This window comes from Suricata suricatta, chromosome 12 (genome assembly GCF_006229205.1).
Source record: "Suricata suricatta isolate VVHF042 chromosome 12, meerkat_22Aug2017_6uvM2_HiC, whole genome shotgun sequence".
Taxonomy (NCBI): Eukaryota; Metazoa; Chordata; class Mammalia; order Carnivora; family Herpestidae; genus Suricata; species Suricata suricatta.
In genome coordinates, this window is record NC_043711.1 from 72163114 (window position 1) to 72187016 (window position 23903).

General features: G+C 40.7%; 1 protein-coding gene across 2 annotated transcripts in view; it reads left to right on the plus strand.

The window, feature by feature from the left end:
• Window positions 1–23903, plus strand: part of PAK5 (p21 (RAC1) activated kinase 5) — a 281523-nt gene that overhangs the window by 165174 nt on the left and 92446 nt on the right. For both annotated transcript variants that reach the window (XM_029917126.1, XM_029917127.1), the window contains exon 3: window positions 16351–16565. In XM_029917126.1, the coding sequence (XP_029772986.1) occupies window positions 16362–16565 (204 nt within the window). In that variant the 5' untranslated portion in view covers window positions 16351–16361. The remainder of the gene's footprint in view (window positions 1–16350; window positions 16566–23903) is intronic.

Sequence of the window (23903 nt, forward strand, 5' to 3'; positions counted from 1 at the left end):
CTCTCCCCCACAGCCCCCTCCCCACCCCTCACCCCGTCCACCCTCAGTTTGTTCTCTGTATTTAAGAGTCTCTTCTGGTTTGCCTCTCTCCGTCTCTGCTTGTGACTCTTTTATCCCCTTTCCCTTTCCCATGGCCTTAAGTTTCTCAAGATCCACATATGAGTAAAAACACATATCTGTGCTTCTCTGACTGACTAATTTCACTCAGCATAATGCCTTCCAGTTCTATCCACGTTGCTGAAGATGGCATGATTTCATTCTTTCTCATTGCCAAATAGTATTCCGTTGTATATATAAGCCACATCTTCTTTATCCATTCATCAGTTGATGGACATTTAGGTTCTTTCCATAATTGACTGTTATTGAAAGTGCTGCTCTAAACATTGGGGTACACATGTCCCTGTGCATCAGCAATCCTGTATCCCTTAGGTAAATTCCTGGCAGTTCTATTGCTGGGTCATAGGGGAGATCTACTGGTAATTTTTTGAGGAACTTTCACACTGTTTTCCAAAGCGGCTGCACCAGTTTACATTCCCACCAACAATGTAGGAGGGTGCCCATCTCTCCACACTCTCGCCAGCATCTATATTCTCTTGATTTGTTCATTTTAGCCACTCTGACCAGCGTGAGGTGGTATCTCAGTGTGGTTACGATTTGTATTTCCCTGATGATGTGTGATGTTGAGCCAGATAATCACATCTTAACCCAAATCAAATATTGCTTCTAATAAAGTCATCAAACATTCAGATCACCTCCCACTGCACTCAGAGGAAAAAATAAAAAAACAATCACAATCACAAACCAAAGTCTGGGCATGACAGCTGATGCCTTGAGTTGCTGGTTCTCGGACTTGAGTATGCCCCGAAAATTCTCTAGAGAGCTTGATAAGATACAGTCATATGGGTCCCACCCTTCCAGAGTTGTTGGTTCAGAAGGCCTGAAATAGGGCCCCCAAATTTGCACTTTGTACAAATTGCTCATTGATGCTGATGCTGCAGGGCTGGGGACCACACCTGAAAAACACTGTCCTGTGCTATCTGACTTCTCCTTTGTCCCTGTCCTTCTGTGTCTCTGTTCCCTTGCTTGCCCTTCTCTGGCTCACTAGCAAGCTTGCTATTCCAGGAACCCACCAGGCATGTCCACATGCCCAGACCTGTGCACCTGCTGTTGCCTCACACTAGAGCTCTTTGCCCATGTATTCCTATGGTTTACATACTTACTGCCATCAGTTATTTGCCCAGATTGCACCTTCTTAGGGACCCCTTCTCTTCCCTGACTGCATAGCTTAAAATTTCTACTGCCCACCACTCACTAGCCCCCTTCCCTGTATTTTTCCCCTTCCCCTAGCCTGTCACCTTCTAATATCCTAAGTGATTTACCTATTTATGTGTATGCCATTTTTGTCTAACAGGAAGATGAGCCCATAGGGTGGCAGCGATCTTGATTTCCTTATTGAGTCTTTAGCATCCAAAACAGCGCCTGACCATGAGTAGGTGCTCAATAAAATATTTTTAAAGAAAAGATAGAGTGAGGACTGAGGGAAGGAAGAATGGAGAGACAAATTAAGTTAATCTTGCTCTATAACAGATTTAGTCAGCTTGGCATGCAAATAACATCTCCTGTGCACACAGGCAGCTTGCTGTACAGCTTTCTTGCAGCATCTTGCCTCATTTTATAATTTGGAAAGCCTTTATTTAGTACACTGGTTACCTTGTTGCCAGTATTGTCCTCACCCTCTTCTGGGGTTTGAGAGCTGCAGGTGACAGGCATTACATGACACTCTAGGATGGTCTTGCAGTAGGAGTGGGCATCTTTAGGTTTGGAAGGGAGTTAGGATCTCACAGGCTAATTCTTGTTTTTGCTGCTAATATTGGACCTCTTAGCAGTTCTGACTTGGGCTGTATGCACCAAGCCCATTCTGGCCCTTCCCCTTTGGCATGCTTGCTATAATAGAGAAGCAAATGTGAGGAGGAGAACCAGAAGATATGGATTACACCTGAGAGCAGGTGTTTTTATGCCTGGAAACCTCAGTTTAAAGCTGACATACCATCAGAAGTACATTTCTTGTTCAAAATTTTGGATTGTTTGAATACAGAGCGATATATAATAGTTCTAATCATTTGAATTTTTAAGATATTGGCTAAAATTGTACAAGTTTGTAGTATGAAGTACTAACAAAGTTCCATTCTTTAGTCATTGCAGCGAAATCCATTCTTGATGTTTTGACCCATATTCTCCAGCAGGAAAGAGTTTTTACACCCAATACTCTATTTGCAAAACTATATGATCAGAAGCTCTAGCAGTGGACAGCTTGCCAACTTGCTCTTTCCACGGCCTCAGGCAGGTGCTCAACTCTGTGAGGTTTTCAAATAACTCATAGAATGATAATAACTAACTTCTGGAAATAAGACAGGTCCCATTGCTTTGCCCAGGCAAAGCCCGTGTTCTCACCAGGAGATGGTGTCAGCATATGACCCTCAGATGAGAAAAAGCAAAATTAGGGAAGTGTTAATGTGACCCATATGACCAATATAAATAAAGCAGAATTAAGGTCACTTAAGGTTATTAAGGTTCTTTTGCTCAGCGTGAAATTCCAATGCATCAAATTTTATCATCTTGGAGCCTGAAGGAAAGAAAACAGTCTTTAATGTTGTTACATTTGATGGTGTTTCCCATTATAATTTATAGGAGAGCTGCTTTTGATCGCCTAGACCCATGTCCTGGTGCAAATAGACACCATCCTATTTTCAGTCCCCTGGGAAGCTTGAGAATTAGATGGTGATGGCCAGCTACCGTGTATCTTATAGTTTCTTTTGCGAAAACTTCTAAAATCTAAAATCAGTGTGTGAATTTGGGAGGTCTTTGTACTTACTGCCAGGGCATGTAGCTCCCTGCAGTAGCCTTTGTAAAAGAGGGCAGAGATCTTAGTGTGCTGTCCTGAGCAGGTGAGTGCCAGGAATTGGAGCATTCCACTGCCAACACTCAGATTTATTTATGCTGGAGCTTGCTTTCCTGGACTTGTTCTCATGAGAGATACCAATTGTGAGCATTTTTCAAAAATTCCTTGTTTAGTGATGTCATGTTGATAGCTTGAAATCAGCCATTGTTGGGGATATTTTCACCCCAGAAATTGACAAAGCACTACAATTGAGCTTGTTCCCCTCTCCCTAGCCAATTGTTAAACATTTACCAGAACGTACTGTTACTAATTGCAATAGATTACAGACCAGGTCCTAATTTACTGGTTTTCCCTGTCACCACACTCTTTGTAATGTGACTTTGCAACTCCTTTCTTAAAAAGATGGACTGTGTTTCCCCATACCTTGAACCTGAGCTGGACTTATGACTTGTATTGGTTATGCAGTACAGTGGGACCAGCCATGTGCCTATTTCTGGCCTAGGTCTCAAAAGGCTTCACTTCTTTCCCTTGGAGCACTACACCACCATAGCAAGTCCATATCGTCCTGCTGAAAGATTAGAGTCCATGTGGGCATCCTAGGCCAATCGACGTGTTGCCATTCCATAGCTGACCACAGAACACTTGAGTGAGCACAGGCAAGACCAAAAGAACCACCTACCTGAGCTCAGAACAAATTTCCAGCCCCATATTGTGAGCTAAACCAATGACTAAGTCATTAATCATTGAGTGGTTTGTATTTGCAGGAAAAACTAGCTGATAAACTGAGCTACTCACAATTTCCAGTAAGCTTTAAACAAATAGACATCAGTGGTATTGCTAGGATTAATATATGGGCCAATGCCTATTTGGGAAACTGTTCCACTTAAAGAGTCACTTTGAAAATATTTCGTACCTGTCACCTTCAGTTTGCTACCTGTTACCCTCAGAAAGTTGATCAGGATATTTGGGCATTAGCATCAATGAGGTGGAATACAGTAGAAAAGGACAAATAAGAAACAAAGAGTCTGGGATGGAGGCTGAGTTCAGAGGCAAAGGATAGAAATTGGAATCCAGAGTCAGATCTACAAGAGGAGAATGGGGCTCCAGCTGTTGAGAAGGCAGATGCAGTTGAATTAGGGCTCAGGTCAGAAAAGCAGGCTTGACTCATGGAACAACTGGACCACAAGCATCTGTGCAGTAGGAAAGGGGACCAGGTGCAAGAATAATCTTTTCACTAACTTAACGTGCTCTGACGTTTTTCTGGAGGGAGAAGCACTTGGTGGAACACAATGACTGTCCCATGCATGATGTCCAAGAGAACTGCAATAAAAGAATCTGAGGAAAAATGTTTTTAGATGCAATAATAATTTATCTTTGAAAATAACTTTATTTTTATTTCAAGCCCATCCAAGTTTATGTTTTCCCCTGAATCCCAAATGTGCAAACCATGTTCTGTTTTACCTAAAAGCAACATAACTGAATGCCTTTTAGTCCTGATCCTGAGGCTATGACAAATACGTATCTGAGCAATGGCATCTCGCCAGGATAGTGGGGTTGGTGTCATCCCATCTGCAATACAATTTCTCAGACATCTTTCTTCTACCAGTGACAGGCCAGTCATTAAACCTAAATTATCTGAACATGGCTAGGTATTTCTGAAGTACTTAAGTATCCATTATTACATTTACCAAGTTCTTCAAAATAGAATTGAGGCTCAGAAAAGAAAAGTCTCTCCATGAGGAAGTCAGTGAGGAAAGAATCACTTTTGTGATGTACATTAAAGGTGCCATATTTAATTTTGTGGGCTTTAAGTATTCAGCTGTCTGGCTGGCTCAAAACCTTAATAGTCCAGTAACTACATTGACTCGTCACTTAAGTTTGCCTCCAAGTAGTTATCATTGTCAGGTGTCAGGTGAGACCAATCCCATCTTGATGGTGAGGGGGTGAATATGAACAAAGATTGTCTCCCATTCGGCTCATCTTGTCCCCACCCCTCCCCATCTTCAACACAGCCCTTTTCTGCTGATTGCATCCTCCATGCCAGTCAAAGCTTGTGGAACAGATTTATACTATTATCTATTATTTTTTATATATTTTATGTTATGCTTGTTATAAAATATACATATCAAAAAACTCACCATTTTAACCATTTTTAAGTATATAGTTCAGTGGCATTAAGCACATGTACATTATTGTACAACCATCACCTCCATCCATCTTCAGACCTTTTTGTCTTCTCCAAATGAAACTATACAACATTAAACAGTAAGTCCCAGGGCACCTGGATGGCTTAGTCAGTTGACTGTCTGACTCTTGATTTTGGCTCAGATCATGATCCCAGGGTCATGAGATTATGCCCCACATTGAGCTCCTTGCTTCCCAGCTCGCTCGCTATCTCTCTCTCTAGCTAAAATAAATAATAATAATAAAAAACAATAAGTCCCCATTCTCCTTTCCTCCCAGCCCCAGAAACCACCATTCTACTTTTTGTCTATATGAATTTAACTACCTTATATAAGTGGAATCCTACAATAGTTGTTCTGTTGTGTATGGCTTATTTCACTTAGCTTAATATCTCAAGGGTTCATCCACATTGTATCATGTGTCTCAAGTATCTTTTTAATAGTTTTGAATATAAATCAATACCTTGTGAACTTATCCTGTGGCCCAAAGTCCTCTCAAAACTTCTTCTAAGCATTCCAACATTTTGAAAACTACAGCTGTTTTCCATCAGTGTACCACTATTGTTATGGAATATTCAAGCTCTACAAATTAATAAAGAATGGCAAGAGTTGTAAAAAAAATAAAATAAAATTCCCAGGCATGTATATAACAAGTTAAACTTGGAGCAAGAAAGTTGAAAGTGGGATTCATGGTCCTGAAACTGAGCTTTTGCTCCAAAAATATTCAGGAGAATAAAGTGTTAGTGGCAATTTTCTGGACCGGTAAGCATGCTTGAGTCAGGTAGAGTTTTAAAATCTACCTGCAAGGTCATTTCATTTTCTACATAAACAAGAACATTCTTATAAATTCTTCTGTACATGATTGTGATATTTAATATTATATGTCAACTTGACTTGGGAAGAAATGTCCAGATAGATGGTACACTGTTTTTGGGTGTATCTCTGAGGCTGTTTCTGGAAGAGATCAGCATTTGAATTGGTGAACTGAAGAAAGCAAATGACCCTCTCCAAGATGGGCAGGCATCATGCAATTCCGTGAGGGCTCAAAGAACAAAAAGATAAAGGATGAGTGAATTTACTCCTTCCCTGCTTAAGCTGAGACATTCTGTCCTTGGACACTGGTCCTACTGATTCTTATGTTTTCAGAGTCAGATTAAGACTTATATCATAATTGCCCTTGATTCTGACACTCAGACTGATTTATATCACTAGCTTTGTCCAGCTTGTAGACAGCAGACCATGGGACATTTTGGCCAATGTAACCACATTCGCTAATTCCTATAATAAATCTCTGAGATACATCTGTATAAATCCTGCTGGTTCTGTTTCTCAGAAGAAACATGAGCAATAAATGCTTATTCCATGAGCAACAGGCAATATGACCTAAAAGACCTCTGAGAGGGGCAAGAAATAGGGGATGCTAGTTTATGTCAAATGTGGTTCTTTACATATCTCCATGTGCTCATCTACTTGTTCAACAATCAGAGGAGGTGTTTCTTTTCCAAGATGCATGCCACTTTTGGTGAATATGACACCCACAAAATTAAGTAGGCTTTTCCAGTACTCAAAAACTTTAGTAAGAAATGTAGCACAATAGAAACATAGGTTAAGGGGCCCAGGATTAGAAATCTACTGGTGAGGGGCGCCTGGGTGGCTCAGTCAGCTAAGCCTCCAACTTCGGCTCAAGTCAGATCTCACATTCATGAGTTCGAGCCCTGCGTCAGGCTCTGTGCTGACAGCTAGCTCGGAGCCTGGAGCCTGCTTCCGGTTCTGTGTCTCCTTCTCTCTCTGCCCCTCCCCCTCTCATGCTCTGTCTCTCCCTGTATCAAAAATAAAATAAAACATTAAAAAAATAAAAAGAAATAAAAAAGAAATCTACTGGTGATTGAAACACATTAATGAGCACTCATTCTGTATGAACTGCCATTTCTCAGGCAAGATGAGAATCTGAATGGACTAATGCCATTTGGAAAACCAAGCTGTCTCCTGATGTATTTTTCAAGGGATAGCAGCTTCTTCAGTCATTCATGAATGGCTACTCTTGATATTTCAAAACGATGGTTGTTACCTGTATAAATAAGTCTCTTTTTCTGGACATAAGCCCAAAGGATGGATTTTTAACATTTTATTTCAATATGTTTGGATATGTGTTAATTTTAATAAGTGTTGTTTGTTGGTTTAAAAATATTTTTAAAAATTGAGGCACCTGAGTGGCTCAGTTCGTTAACTGTTAGACTTCAGCTCAGGTCATGTCTCATGGTTCATGGACTCAAACCCCACATTGGGCTCTGTGCTGACAGCTCAGAGATTGGAGCCTGCTTCAGATGCTGTCGCTCGCACTCTCCTCACCCCCACCACCCCCACCCCCACTCCTTCCCTACTCACACCCTCTCTCAAATAAACATAAAAAATTTTTAGGAAAGCAATATACCACATGTGGTTTACAAAAAAGCACGAGAAATCCAACGACTGCCTGACCCTACCCCATTATAACTCCAAGTTCTACTTACCAGAGGCTGCCATGACATTTCTTCAGTTTGGGCCTTTTTTCCCTTTCAGATGTGTTTTGGGGGGGGGGTTGTGTTATTTTTAAAGATTTTATTTTTGAGAGAGGGGTAAGATGGCAGAGAAGTATGGAGCCTGCCCACAACTATCAAACTGAGAAGGACTGAAACCACAATACTCTGATCTGCAAGAGTGGGAGGAAAACAGAGAGAGTCTACATAGAAGGCAGCCTCATAGGTGCCTAAATGAATGTGAACTGGGGAAATAAAAATGGGCAGGGCTGGAAACTCTGAGGAGAGGGAGCCCCAGCCCAGTGCAGAGCCACAGAGAGACATGGAGAGACGAGGGGAAGAGAAAGAGATGAAAAAACTCCCATAGAGTGGTCTCTAGAGAAGAGAAGAACCTTAGCGAGGGACAGAGAAGGATACTGTCATCCCATATATAACTGATGGGTGCAGGGAGAGAAATTTGTCCCCTTTAGCTGGCACATTTTTCCTTGGGCTTGGTGGTACAACTGTTTCCAGGCAGAGCTAAGAGAAAGCTGCTCCCCATCCCCCCCATACTCAATCCCGGATAGAAAGCCGCTCTCCTGCAGGAGCACATCTCATCTCAGGCAGTAGCATTGAAGTGTGTGGACTAGGATTTGGAAATGAGGCAGGACATGGGAAAAACAACTTGGGCTGGCCACAGCACAGAGAGATTGGACTCAAAAGAGTGGCTTGCAACGCTTGGTTCCAGAAGGGCTTGGGGGCACCACCATTCTTCTCCCAGCAACCACCAAGGCGGGGCCTCAGAGAGCAGCCCCCAAGATCGGACCTACCTACACCAAACCAGGCCCATCCACACTGGAGAGATGCCTTTTTCTTTTTTCCTTCTTTTCTCCTTGTGCCCCCTGGAGTCTGGGAAAGACCAACATTGATGTGCTGTGATGATTACATCAATTCTTGCCATCCAGATATATTTTCCCTTATCTCATTCTTATCTCTCCTCTCTGCTGGTTTTACATAGACTGTCCTTTGTCTTTTGTAGTTTCTGTCCCCTCCCCCCTTTTTTTTCTTATCTTTTCTTTTCCTTTTTTTTTTCTCCTTTTGCTTTGCTTCTTTGTTTGATTTGTTGGTGCATTTGCATGCTTTTGTTCCCTGTGTGTTTGTCTGTCTGTTTTCCTTTTTAGGGCTACCTCAAGAAACAAGCCAAAGTACACATGGAGAGTCCTAAATATCACTGAGTAGAGAAATAAAGTAATCAAAGGCCCACTAGAGAAACCGAGAGACACCACTAAAAGAACACTTCCTGAAATGACAGGCCCTGGACGGTCAATGAGCCTCCTTTAATAGAACAATACTAAGAGGTGAACAGTGCATAATGGGCTTTTAAAACTAACAAGAGACAGAAAGCTAGCCAAAATCACAAAGTAAAACAACTCTCCTCTAAAGAAATTCCAGGAAGAAATCACAGCCACAGAACTGCTCAAAACAGATATAAGCAACAAAACTGAGCAAGAATTTAGAACAATTGTCATAAAATTAATTGCTGGGCTAGGAAAAAGCATAGAAGTCATCAGAGAAGCTATTGGTACAAAGACTAGGGACCTTCAAAATAGCTGTTACGAGTTTAAAAATGCTATAAATGAGGTGCATAATAAAATGGAGGTGGCCACTGCACAGATTGAAGAGACAGGGAGGAGAATAGGTGAAATAGAAGACACAGCTATAGAAAAAGAGGAAACTAAGAAAGAGAAATTGATACAGGAGCACGAAAGGAGAATTCGAGATCTGAGTGATATAATCAAATGGAACAGTATCCATATCATAGGAATTCCTGAAGAAGAAGTAACAGAAAAAGGTCTGAAGGGATGCTTGATAAAATTATAGCCAAGAACTTCCACAATTTGGGGAAGGAAATAGACATTGAAATCCAAGAGGCACAGAAAAGTCCCATCAGACATAACTTGAATAAGATCTTCAGCATGACATATCATAGTTAAACTGGCAAAATATAAAGATAAAGAGAGAATTCGAAAGCAGCTAGGATAAAAGGGGCCCTAACATACAAAGGGAAACCTATCAAACTGGTTACAGACCTATCTAATGAAACTTGGCAGGCCAGAAAGGAATGGCAGGAAATCTTCAATGTGATGAACAGGAAAAATATGCAACCAAGAATCCTTTATCCAGCGAGCCTGTCATTCAAAATGGAATGAGAGATAAAGGTGTTCCCAAATAAACAAAAATTGAAAGAATTCATGACCACCAAACCAGCCCTACAAGAAATCCTAAGAGGGACTCTATGAGGGAAATGCTGCAAGGAATACAAGGTACCAGAGACACCACTACAAACATGAACCCTACAGAGAACATAATGAATGTAAATGGACTGAATGCTCCAACAAAATGACAGAGGATAGCCGAATGGATTAAAAAAAACCAAAATCCATCTTTTTGCTGTCTATAAGAGACTCACTTCAGACCTGAAGATACCTTCAGATTGAAAGTAAGGGAATGGAGAAATATCTATCATGTGACTGGAAGTCAAAAGAAAGCTGGAGTAGCCATACTTACACTGTACATACTGAACTTTAAAGGCAGTAACAAAAAATGAAGAAGGACATTATATAATAATTACAGGGTCTCTACATCAGGAAGAGCTAACAATTATAAACTATGCCCTGAATTCGTGAGCACCCAAATACATAAAACAACTAATCACAAACAGAAACTATCTTATTGATAAGAATGTGCTAATTGCAGTGGATTTTAATACTCCACTTACAGTAATAGATAGATCAACCAGACAGAAAATCACTAAAGAAACAAAGGACCTGAATGACACATTGGAACAGATGGAAAGTAGGAAACAGCCTCCTTGACCTCAATTGCAGAAATTTCCTACTCGACACATCCCCAGTGGCAAGGGAATCAAGAGCAAAAATGAACTATTGAGACCTCATTAAGATAAAAAGCTTCTGCACTGCAAGGGAAACAATCAAGAAAACTAATAGGCAACCGACAGAATGGGAAAAGATAGTTGCAAATGACATATCAGATAAAGGGCTAGTATCCAAAATCTACAAGGAACTCACCAAACTCCACACCCAAAAAACAAATAACCCAGTGAAGAAATGGGCAGAAGACATGAACAGACACTTCTCCAAAGAGGACATCCAGATGGCCTCCAGGCACATGAAATGATGCTCAACATCACTCATCATTAGGGAAGTACAAATCAAAATCACACTGAGATACCACCTCACTCCAGTAAAAGTGGCTAAAATGAACAAATCAAGAGACTATAGATGCTGGCAAGGATGTGGAGAAATGGGCACCCTCCTACACTGTTGGTGGTAATGTAAACTGGTGCAGCTGCTCTGGAAAACAGTGTGGAGGTTCCTCAAAAAACTATCCATAGAACTCCCTTATGATCCAGCAATAGCACTGCTGGGAACCTACCCAAGGATACAGAAGTGCTGATGCACAGTGGCACATGTACCTCAATGTTCATAGCAGCACTTTCAACAATTGCCAAGTCATGGAAAGAGCCTAAATGCCCATCAACTGATGAATGGATCAAGAAGATGTTGTTTATCTATACAATGGAATACTACATGACTATGAAAAAGAATGAAATCTGGCCATTTGTAGCAATGTGGATGGACCTCAAGGATGTCATGTAAGCGAAATAAGTCAGGTGGAGAAGAATAGATACCATATGATTTCACTCATAGGTCTAACAGGAGAAACCTAACAGAGGACTATGGGGAGGGGAAAGGGGGAAAAAGAGTTAGGGAGAGAGAGGGACACAAATCATGAGAGACTCTTGAATACTGAAAACAAACTGAGGGTTGAAGGGGGCGGGGGGATAGAGGAGGTGGTGATGGAGGAGGGCACTTGTGGGGAAGAGCACTGGGTGTTATATGGAAACCAACTTGACAATAAACTATAAAAAATATTTTATTTTTAAATTATATCTACACCCAATGTGCATTTGAACTTAACAGCCCTGAGATGGAGTCATATGCTCTACTGACTGAGCCAGCCAGACACCCCTCAGTGTTTTATAGACAGCCAAAAATATATGTGTGCAGCTTCAGCATTTTAGGCATCTCCCTCCTTTTATTTTTGCCATGTAGATAGAATTTAGCTTTCTTACATAATCTGCCCACCTCCCTTATTTTCCCAATGTAATGTTTTTAGTCTTTTTTGGTTATATATGTAAATGGTCCTTATATTTTGTGGTTTTTGTCATTGCTTACTGATGAGCAAAGAGTTATCTTATGATTATCTTTTCTTTCTATTCCAGTTTTGGTTTTCCCAATGTATTTTGTTGTCTTTGTCTTATTTTCATAATGAAATCTTTATAAATAATCATTCATTGGAGCACCTGGATGTCTTAGTCGGTTCAGTGTCTGACTTCAGTTCAGGTCATGATCTCGCCCTTCAGAGTTCAAACCCCATGTCAGGCTTTGTGCTGACAGCTCAGAGTCTAGAGGCTGCTCCACATACTGGGTCTCCCTCTTTCTGTCTGCCCCTCCCCAACACTGTCTCTCTCTCTCTATCAAAAAAATAAGTAAACATTAAACAATTTATAAATATTTTGTAAAGAATGTACATCTTGCAAGGTGACATGTATTTTGTTGTTTATCTTCAAATTCCCTGCTACTTTGTGATATCACGCAGGGCTTGGGAGCGTTCCCCAGCCTGCCTGTGCACCCAGGCTAGTTCTAGTTCCAGACACACAATTATTAGTTTTGCCTCAAAGTGACTCCTAATCACATATTGAAAACGAATAGGACTTTGCAACCCGACAGTCAAACATGGCCTCTTACGAGCCAAGTCTGAAATGAAGTAGATTTGGGTTTCACTCCATTCCTGCCACTTGGTAACCATGGTATCATGGGTAACTAACCATGCAATTTAACTTCCCAACATTTAAATCCCTGCACTTATAAAATAAAGGTAATACCTCACAGAACTGTCAGAATATAAGAGAATGACTATTCTACTTAGCCTAGACAATGTCTGATTCCAGGAAATAATTCATTTTGTTTTACCTAGTATTACTATTGCTGATGTTTTCAAAGGGCTTCTTCCAATGCCTTCTTATTTCGTAATCCTAACTAGTCCAAAAGCTAGGTGAATCTGGGATTGCAGGCTGCCAGGATCCTGATCCTGATCCATGTTGCGGAAGTGGGGCTGCTCTGGTATTCAAGGCAGCGAGTGTAGGAGCCTGTTCCTAGGATGTGGACTGCCTGGGCTTGCGGATCATTTCTGTTTCTTCCTACGTGAGTGAATTTGGGCACTCCTTAACCTCCTTAAGACTTGGTTTCCTTATCTATGTGGCTGGATTAATAATAGTCCTTACAACACAAATTATTGTAAAGAGGATGCATGAGTTTATACAATGAGACCAGTGTCTGGCACAATTAGCCCAATGTAAATATACCTTAAGTAGCATTTTCTGATCCCTGGTAAGGTGCTGTGCCCACCATACCAGGCAGCCTGACACAACTGATCCCAGATGTCCTTCTCTTGCTTGCCAGCCCTTGACTCTCTGCTCATTATCCTAGGTAATAGGCCCAGAGGAAGAGATGCCGCATACAAGAGCTTTCAGACTAGGCATAGGCTTCAAGCAGGACAACACACCAAGGTGGGGCTGAGAGCTGGGGTGTTGCTGAAAGCAGCTTAAGGGCCGAGATGACAGTAAACTGTCAGAGTGTTGTCTTAGAGTCTAGGGATTTGGATTTCCTTCAGTTTCTTCCAAGACTGCTGCCATACAAGAACACGTGGTGACCGAAACCATCCATTAAAGCAGCATTTGCTGTGAGTTTTGCAAGAAATGTTCGGAAACAGGGATCCAGGGGTCTGTTTACTCTCTTTTTCTATGAATGTAACTACACGCTACCATAATAAAGACCTTGAGAAGTCCCACAAAGGAAATTGATATAATCCATTGTTTCCCAAATTTATTTGACTAAGGAACCAATCTCATCCTCTAAATTTTTCACCTTTTGGAAAGCTGGTGTTCCCAGGAACACACTTTTGTTAACGTTGAGTCAGACTAGCAGGTGAGTGCTCACATGTGTGTTTAATAATGAAACAAATTAGGAAACAGCAATAAGTCTTGAAATGCCTAATTTTAAAACCTGTAGCAAAATTTTCTATCCTGAATAATATCTACCAAATGGTTCTGGAAGCAGGTCTGCTGGAACTCAAGAGCCGGTTGAAGTATTTCATGCACTTGCTTTACATACATGCTAAACAGCAGGCACCTTTTTTTCTACCTGAGGGGTTGCCCTGGCTCCCAGCAGCCCTTTAACCTTACTTTCTCAGGGACAGAGTTCAACTCAGTCAGAAAAAGGGTCTTTCTGGAGAGACATGACAGAACCTAAAGCTCACCTTCCCCACCAATGCATATCTCTAGGGGAATAAGTTTCCTAAGAAGTGTAGGAGTGAAGATGCCTGGTAAGGAAGGCCAGTGCATGGGGTGCCTGGGCGGCTCAGTCGGTTAAGCCTCCGACTTCAGCTCAGGTCAAATCTCACATTCATGGGTTCCAGCCCTGCGTCAGGTTCTGTGCTGACAGCTAGTTCAGAGCCTGGAGCCTGCTTCCGGTTCTGTGTCTCCTTCTCTCTCTACCCCTCCTCCTCATATGCTCTGTCTCTCTCTGTATCAAAAATAAATAAAACATTGAAAAAAAAGTTTTTAAAAAGGTCAGTGCAGGGCACCATTGCATTTTCTAGTGATTAAAATCTTGTGTTTTGAGGTTCTCAGTCTCCAGACTTGCCATTTTCTGACATCTAAGCTTCTGTTTCCTTCATAGAGCTATGATAATAACACCTCCTGTGGAGAGAAGACTTAACGTGTGAGACCATATATCTTAGAAATTTGTAAGATTGCATCTAGAAGCTTGGATGTTAAGAGAGGTCCCACCTTTCCCTGATAAGAATGATTCACCGTGCCTAAATTGTTTATGCAAACAATATTGTTTATGCCAAACCACTCATTTCTTCTGGATTCTAAAATTTTGGCATGGACTAAGCAAAGGGTACTTATGTGGCTAATACTGAATAAAATCCTCAGGCACGGAGTCTATGACAAACTCTCTGGTTGACAGCATTTTTCATGTATTGTCACCTTTCAGTGCTAGAGGAATTATTTGTGTCCTAGAGACTCCCTGGAAACTTATGCCTGGTTTTCTCCTGTGCCTTTTCCCTTTACTGCTGATGCTTTGCATACATTCACTGTAATAAATCACAGCCGTAGTGTGAGTGTATGCTAAGTTCTGTGAGTGCTCCTAGGAAATTAAGCCTGAGGGTGGTCTTTGGCATTCTTACCCCAAGTGCCATTCACTGAAGAAATGTACTGTGCTCATGATTTTAGTCTGTGAGCAAATATTTCTTGAGCCCTACTATATGCCAGGTACTGGCATGCAGTAGTGAACAAGCCAACAGGGTCCCTTCTCTGGTGGCTATTACCACAGGTTTCCCTACTATGTCTAGTAGGGAAAACAGACACCAGCACACCATTACACTTAATTAATTGATAGCAAGTGGATAAATGCTGGGAAGAATATGTACATGGAGCTGTATGAATATATAACTCACGTATTCAAGCCTAAAGGCTGAGATAAGGCTTCCCCAACAAAGCAACATTGAAGCCAATCCATCATCGTTTTTATTGCCTTCAACAGTGTTTTTCAGGATTCCCCAAATGATCAATATTGTTCTATTCACAATAAACTGAGAAATGGAAAAGGAGTTACCCATGACCATAGTGAATAGGCGACCTACTTGGGATTCAAACCCAGGTTGTCTTACATGTTTTCGGTACCATAAGGCACACAGTGACTATTTTACATCTTTTCTAGAGGTATCCTGTTCACAGGATATGTTTTAATTAGGCAAACTACATTGTTTCAAACAGGCAAAATACATTCTACCAAGTTCTAAACATAATATAGAGTGAAAAATGGGTCTTTCTTCTTGCTTTGTCTCCCCAGCTCCTTTCTCTGCAGGCAACGCCAGTCAAGTTTCCTATTTATTTGTTCAGAGATCTACTTAATATTTGTAGCACTTCCCTTGTGTCAGGGACTTTCCAGAGTGTTTTACAAAGGTTTACTTGTTTAACCCTAATAATAATTTTATATGCTGAATGTGATTATTAACCTCATTTCTAGTGTGTAAACCAATACTTTGCTATACAAAGGTTTGAGGTTTCAAGTGCACACCAAATTTCGAGATGCTCCTCCCTCCCCAGCTTTGGTTTTGCTAATACTACATCACAAGTTGAGAATTTTAGTGGCTTAATTATAAGCCTTGATTTCTTACTCATCAGTCACCTGTGGCTCAGTTGGGCATGGCTTCAGTCTGGAGGTTGGATTTGGGTCTGCTTCATGCATCACTCCTTCCAAGATCTAGGCTAAGGGAGTATCACCCACCAGACAGAAGCACAAGGAGGACAGTAGAAACACACAGTGCCTTCAAAACCCTCCACCCTGGACTGCTGCCCAGTCCATATCAAGGCAGTTCACATGGCCAAATCCAAAATCGGTGGGGCAGGGAACTATATAGTCCACATGGCAAGTGCAAGGAGAAAACAAATTATGAGTGAAATATCTTATCTACACACCCTGAAAATCCAACGTTCATGTTTTGCAGCTGATACCTAGAAGAATGATTGAAAAGATAGAACTGTGAATGGATAATTTTCCTATCGTCTTCTGCTGGTGAGATATAAACAGCTATCTCTTTTTCTGTTTGCATTCCCCAGGTATTTGCATCATGTTTGGAAAGAAAAAGAAAAAGATTGAAATATCTGGTCCATCCAACTTTGAACACAGGGTTCACACTGGATTTGATCCGCAAGAGCAGAAATTCACGGGCCTCCCGCAGCAATGGCACAGCCTGTTAGCAGACACGGCCAACAGGCGGAAGCCCATGGTAGACCCTTCCTGTATCACACCCATCCAGCTGGCTCCTATGAAGGTATGGCGAGGATCCTGTCTTTACGTTGGCTTAAGAAGCATGCTCCCATTTACTGCAGTGTACCATATTTATAGGCAAGCTAGAAAGTGCCTAAATCATGCATTTGTTTTTAAGTATCTGCTGATTATCCACACTTACTCTTCAGTGATTATAATGTTCACCACTTATTGTAAATTGCAGCACATGAAAAGGAACCTCAACTTTCAGATGTGAGATTTTTTTTTTAAATCAAACACATGAAATGCAATCACAAAACAGACAAGTCTTATTTCTACTTTAAAATGGTGTTTGTTGGGGCATCTGGGTGGCTCAGTAAATTAAGTGTCCGACTTCAGCTCAGGTCATGATCTCACAGTTGGTGAGTTTGAGCCTTGTGCTGGGCTCTGTGCTGACAGCTCAGAGCCTGGAGTCTGCTTTGAGTTCTGTCTCCCTCTCTCTCTCTCTCTCTGCCCCTCCTCCACTCACACACTGTCTCTCTCTCTCTCTCCCTCTCTGTGAAAAATAAACATTAAAAATTTTTAATAAAAATAAAGTGGTGTTTGCTAGTCTTCATACCAAAGACTATTATTTACCCTCTCTGGTAAGTGTTGCCAGTAACCACTGATGAAACAAGCAACCTTTAGGTGTTTTGAATTTGCCCTTCAGAATGTTTAAACTTGCATATCAAAGGTAACACTAACGGGGGCGCCTGGGTGGCTCAGTCAGTTGAGCTTCCGACTTCGGCTCAGGTCATGATCTCACGGTGTGTGGGTTCAGGCCCCACGTCAGGCTCTGTGCTGATGGCTCAGTGTCTGGAGCCTGCCTCAGATTCTGTGTCTCCTTCTCTTTCTGCCCCTCCCCTGCTCACTCTCTGTCTCTGTCTCTCAAAATAAAATAAAGACATAAAAAAATTTTTTTTAACAGATGAAGTACTAACAGATTTTAACAATAATAAATGATTCGTATGTATGTATATACACATACACACATATACATACATATCCACACATATATGTATGTTATATATATATTGTATGTTTACATACATATATATTCATATTTGTTTTCATGGTCTAAGAACTGTTTCAAATAAAAATGAATCATTCGAGTCCTAGAATATGATATAATTTACCTTAAAGAAATGGCTAGTGGATTTCCGGCAAGGTATGTTCATGAAAATAATTGTGTTAAAGCAGAAAGACACAGAAAATTTCAAAATGTCAAAATATTACAAAAAATACAATCATTGCTGTTTCCTTCTGCTTCTCAGAATAAGAATTCTGTAGACCACCAAGAAATTGCCCAAAAACTCCCTCTGGGAGTTACTCATCACTGAAGTTTATCATCTTGCTATAAAATACGTTAGATTCTATTCTGTCTCTTGCTCATGATATTAGCAGACATCTGGGCTACATGAATATCCTCTTCTGTGTAAACATGAATATTGAGTACATTGTGTTTAAGTGATTAGACAAAACAAAAGTGAATGCATTTTTAAAGGATGCAGAGAAGGAAGCCTGGCTTATAAGTTACAGGAAATTCTTATAAGGTATCACCTGAGCTAAGTAAAGCAGAATTGTGATTCCATCATGTGCACATAGTCTTGGTCATTCTGTTCTGGTATTGAACAGGTAGATCTGTCCCTCCCAAAGATAAATAGTCTTCTAATCCTGAATTTTGTGAATTTGATTTTCTGATTTTCAGACCAGCTAAAATGTAAAATATTCAAAAGATGGATATTGGAGAAGATATACCTTTAGGGACAAAAAGGAACCTCCCATTCAAAACAAGTATTGATTGGTATTTAATAGAAATTAACCAAATAGATAGATAGATAGATAAATAGATGAATAGATAAATAGATAGATAGATAGATAGATAGATAGATAGATAGATAGATAGATAGATAGATAGATAGATAGATTAAATAAAAAGGGAGCACCTACCCTGGGTGGCTCAGTCAGTTAAGTAACTTTTGGTCTCAGCTCAGGTCTCATCTGAGGGTCATGAGTTCAAGGTTCCCGTTGTGCTCCACATTGGGTGTGAAGCCTACTTGAAAAATAAAAAGTTAAAAAACAAAAATAAATAAATTAAAAATAAATCGACCAAGTAACCAACTCTACTGCTTGATATTAGGCCATATTCTACTACTGAACATGATTTTCTCCCTAAGAGAAGGCTAATGCTTCACTCATGAGTAAACAATAGGGTGAAAGAATTTGCTCTTTATTTTTATTATTTTTTCTTCTGTCCCAAGTTTTTATAAAACCCAAACAGTGGAAGGTGTGCTGTGCCTAGAAAAATTCTCTGCCATTGAGCCTCATGGTGAAGGAAAAATGCCCAAGTGAAACAATCATTGGGTGTAATTATCATTTAATGTGAAACAGTCTAGGAGGAGGCAGAGTCTTAGTCACATCCTAGCTAAAGGCTCAGGACATGCGCTGTCTTATTAGAGAGTGTGTGTATTATCAAGTAAGGACAGAGTGTCATCTACACACCATGGTTTTTCACTCCTCTGAGTCCTAGCACGTCATGGCTGGCAACGAAGGAGGAATCTCCCATCTCAGTGATAATCCACCATGTTTGGTGAAGGTTGGATTTCACAGGATTTCTAGTTCATTCCTTCCATTTCTCAGATGGTATAGTTCATTATCCTCTCTGACAGAATTTGCCAGCCCTACTGGGGAGTCAGAGCAAGGTTTGTAACTGCTGAACTCCTGAGCCCCAGGATTCTCTCACTCACTATCTGGGCTTTCTAGCCCCGATGCCCTCGGGTGAGCCTCCAATCTGTACGAAATTATATTTGTTATAGACACTTAAATGCAAACTGCAAGATGACTAGAAAATATATCACCAGTATAGACCCAGGCCTGAAGTATATGGGAGCTCAGGCAGTGTTGCCTGTGAGAAGGATAATAAGAACAGGCAAGGAATAACAAAACAGTAAACAGGTAGGTAGAATTTTCCTCAGAAGAGTGGAGTTAATCAAATGTTTGAACTGAAGGACACCCAATAAATCTATATTTGATACTCCCACCAACTCCTTTAGATTGATCTTCTCCTCCAGATCCCGTGAGTGAAGTCAGTGCCATTGACACATGATGGACAATATTGGTCCGAGAGAATCCTGCTGACTCCACATCATCTCTGGAATAAAAAAAGAAAAGGTTCAAGGGGCCAAAGTATGCCAGGCAGTTTGCACAATCTCACTTTTTGGAAATGCCTTCTCTGGAGAAACCTTCCATATTTTTAACATATTATGAATCATGCAGAATCTATCTCAGAAGTCAGAACAATCCTTGAAATGAGCTATGCAGGAATTGACAGAAGGGAGTGAAAAGAGTTGTGCTGATGTAAAGCCATTTTGGCAAAGTTATTTAAGTAGACCATGAATTATAATTCTAATTTCTTCAAGTTGTCCTTTAAAGGGGACAAAGAAAACTAGGAGATTACAACATGAAAGCAGTTAATGGAAGAAGTGTGTAGCACATTATTGTGCGCATTACACGTTACATTGTGGCAAAGTGCTGGTTCTTGGGTATCTGTAAGTAAGCTTCAGGCAGGCTGGTTCTGAATGGAGATTCGCCATTGTGATGAACTCTCCTCTAATTAGAGATTCAGCTGTTCCTGTTCAGAACCTTCTTTAAATTGGGTATCACTCTTGCCAGGACACTGTTCTTCCATGTAGATTTATTGAGGTCAGTGTTTCTCAAACTATAGTCCATCAAAGTCACCTGGAGGGCGTACTAACACACAGATTGCTGGGCCTTCCCCCAAGTTTCTGATTCAGCAGAATGGGATAGGGTCAGAATTTTGCATTTCTAATAAGTTTCCAGGTGATGCTGATGCTGCTGGTCTGGAAACCACATTTTGAGAACCTTGATTTAGGTAATTATAAAGGAATTCATCCATATAAAGTATAATCAATACATGTTTATGCTGATCAGGATTTCCAAATGGTCAGAAATGTAACCAGAAGCCACAGTTTAGCTCAGATTGGTGTCAAAAGGTTCATGTACTCAAGCCAAAGGCATGTAGGCAAACCAAGAAAATCTGAAACCCCAGAGACTTGGGGGATCCCTTTAGAACATTTGGCAAGTACCTTTGAGAAATTTTTTTTTCTGTCCAATGTCATTTTGTCCACAAACCATCATAAGCAATGTGACCAAAATTCCTGCTGAATTAGATGCATTTATTTAGGTGGCAGGTTGAAGGGTCAAATTGTTCTTGCACTCTGGCTCTCAAGCTGGGGCTTTCATCAGACTCTCTTGGGGAGCGTGTCATACCTACATTCCCCAGCCCCAACCTAGAGATACAGATTCAGGAGGTCTGGGGTGGGCCTTGTGATTTGTTGGTCTAACAAGCTCTCAGGTGCTGCTGATGCCACTGATGACGGGGGGAACCATTATTAAGGTGGCCTGAAGTTAGAACTTAATGATCACTCTTGGTAACAGTCTACAAATCATTTAAAAGATGCTAAAAAAATACAGAGGATAATATTAAAAAGCCTTTGTATCTTCTACTTAAAATGAACAGATAGCATATTTTAATATTTGCTTCATTTTGTTTTTTTCAGCTGCAAGTAGAGCTATAGAAATAATAGTATTCTTTGACATATACATATATACGTATATACGTATATATGTACATATATACATATATTTTATTTTAGAGAGAGAGTGCACAAGCAGGGGAAAGGGACAGATGGGGAGAGAGATAGAATCTTAAGCAGGCTCTGTGCTCAGTACAGAGCCTGGCATGGGGCTTGATCTCATGACCCTGGGATCATGACCTGAGTTAAAACCAAGAATCTGACGCTCAACCTACTGAGCCACCCAGGTGTCCCATAGCATATTGAAATGTTATTTAATGATGTCATACCAGATATAATATTCTCCAACTTTTAAAAAATTAACATTGTTTTAATATAAATCATATTGATAGGCAGAAAATGAATTTATTTAGAAATTAGAGGGTTTTTTTTATAGTTTACCCATTTCTCTACTAAGGGATATTGGCAAGTATTTGCTATTTATAAATAATGTTATTATGAGCATCTATATTCGTATCTCTTTGGGGACATGGTGAGAAATGCTTGTGTAGCAGTTCTCAGAGTATGATCCAGAACTTCTCTCTCTGAGGGGGTCTGCAGGACCAAACCTGTTTTCATAGCACTAAGGCATCATTTGCATTTTCTGCTCTCATTCTCTCCTAATTGTACAGTGGAGTTTCCCTGAAGCTATATGATGTGTCTTGATTATCATTGGGTCTGATGCCTAATGGATCCTGTGCTTTGTATTCTTTTTTTTTAAGTTTATTTATTTATTTTGAGAAAGACTGAGACAGCATGAGTGGAGGAGGGGCAGAGAGAGAGAGAGAGGAAGAGAGAGAGAGAGAGAGAGAGAGAGAGAGAGAGAATCCCAAGCATGCTCTGCACTGTCAGCTCTGTCAGCACAGAGCCTAATGTAGGGCCCGAACTCACAAGACTGAGATCACAGCCGAAACCAAGAGTTGGACACTTAACCAACTGAGCCACCCAGCCACCTTGTGTACTTTGTATTCTTAAGTTTTTGTTTGTTTTGTTTAATATGTATGTATGTTTGTATGTATTTTGTTTGTTTGTTTGTTTGTTGGGAGAAAGAAAAAATGGGGGAGGCGCAGAAAGAGAAGGAGAGACAGAATCCCAAGCAGGCTCCATGCTTTTAGTACAGAGCCCACCCGGGGGCTGGATCTTGCAAACCATGAGATCATGACCTTGAGCCTAAACCAAGAGTTAGCCTAAAACAGCTCAGCCACCCAGGTGCCCCTCTTAAATTTTAAATGTTTCTCAGATTTAATTTCAGATACGATAAATGCTGCTAGATAAAACACAAACCAAAGTTTTTTGTGGTCTGTCCTTAATAATTCTAAAAGGTTCTTGAGAGAAGAAAGATTGAGAACTCTGTGTTTGGGCTGATATCAAATTTGATTACCTATAGTTTCTATGACTTGCTCCTCACATACTACCCATAATTTTGGGGTGGGGAAGGGTGGTTTGGGGAAAATAGAGATTTTAGTCTTGTCTAGCTAGCTAATAATCTTCTAGTCTATACAACTGTCTCAGAGAATACTGAATGTAATATTCCATCCCTTTCAGTGTCACAGAATATAATTTGTCTAAACTAAGACTTGCAGCATCATTGAAAATCCCTATACCCTTACTCACCATCTCCTTCTCTAATTTATCTTTCAATCCTTTATAGCAGTCTTTTTCTTTTGTAACTTTTAAGCTTGAAGAAGCTCAGAGAACACCAAAACAAAACTCTCTGGGTCTGCTTCATCTTTGTCGTCTTCAGTGTTTTCTACTCTTCGTCATTTGCCAACCACCCACCCCGGCCATCACGTCAAAAACTGCCCTACTCTCAGAAGTAGGGAAAATCAATCAAGAGAGGTGTGGCCTCAGGTGGGGCCACCCTGTTCTTGAGGACACGTGGCACCATTTTGTATTCTCCCATAGCAGGGCTTATGTAAAAAGCTCATCAAAGAATGCTTCCATTGTAATTACTCTGTGATTCTCCATCCTCTATTTTCATGATTCACAATTTTGCATTCAGGATCTATGTGTTTAAAGCCACGTCATCCTTCTTAGTTCTGTTTCTATGAGCTTCACCATTTCCTTGAAAATGTTTGTAATCAACTTTCTTGAAGTATAAGGCAACTCTCTGTCATTTTCTGGCATTTATTTCCTTTGGACCCAAGGGAAGAGTTTCTCCCAAAGATCCTTCTCTTTTCAACATCGCTGATGTGCTCTTCCTTGTTGGTCAAAATTAATTCTGGAGGGATGATTTCTGTCAGTCCCACCTCTGCCTTTTTGAGACTTGTCACCAAGGGGTTTAGAATGTGTATCAGGTGGTGGTTATGCTCTTAGCTGAATGGGACTCACAGCAGTTCTGAGAGATGAGGGCTGCCCCATTATGACTTTTTTGGCTCCTGTACCTGTTTTCATGTCCTGTAACACGAAAGGCTCACACACCTTTAGCTGGGCTCCGTGGCTCCTGCACTTTTATTTTCATCCCAATGTTTTCCACTAGGCACCCTCTTAAAGCTCATGGATTCCCCGTAATTTACTTATGAAGTCCTTGTGGCTATACATCTTCCTCCTTTTAGATCTGTTTCTACTAAAATATACTATTGAACATAGAAGCACCTTTCTTACAGCCTGAAATTCATTGCCCTGGTGTTCACCCAGCTGGGCACTTAGAAATGGAAAGAGGAGGCCCCAGGGAGTTGCACACTGGAATTGAGGTCCAAGATCTGCCAATTCATAAACTGCATGGCTTTAGAAAAGTGGCTTGCCTACTTCTTTGAGCAGAAGTCTCC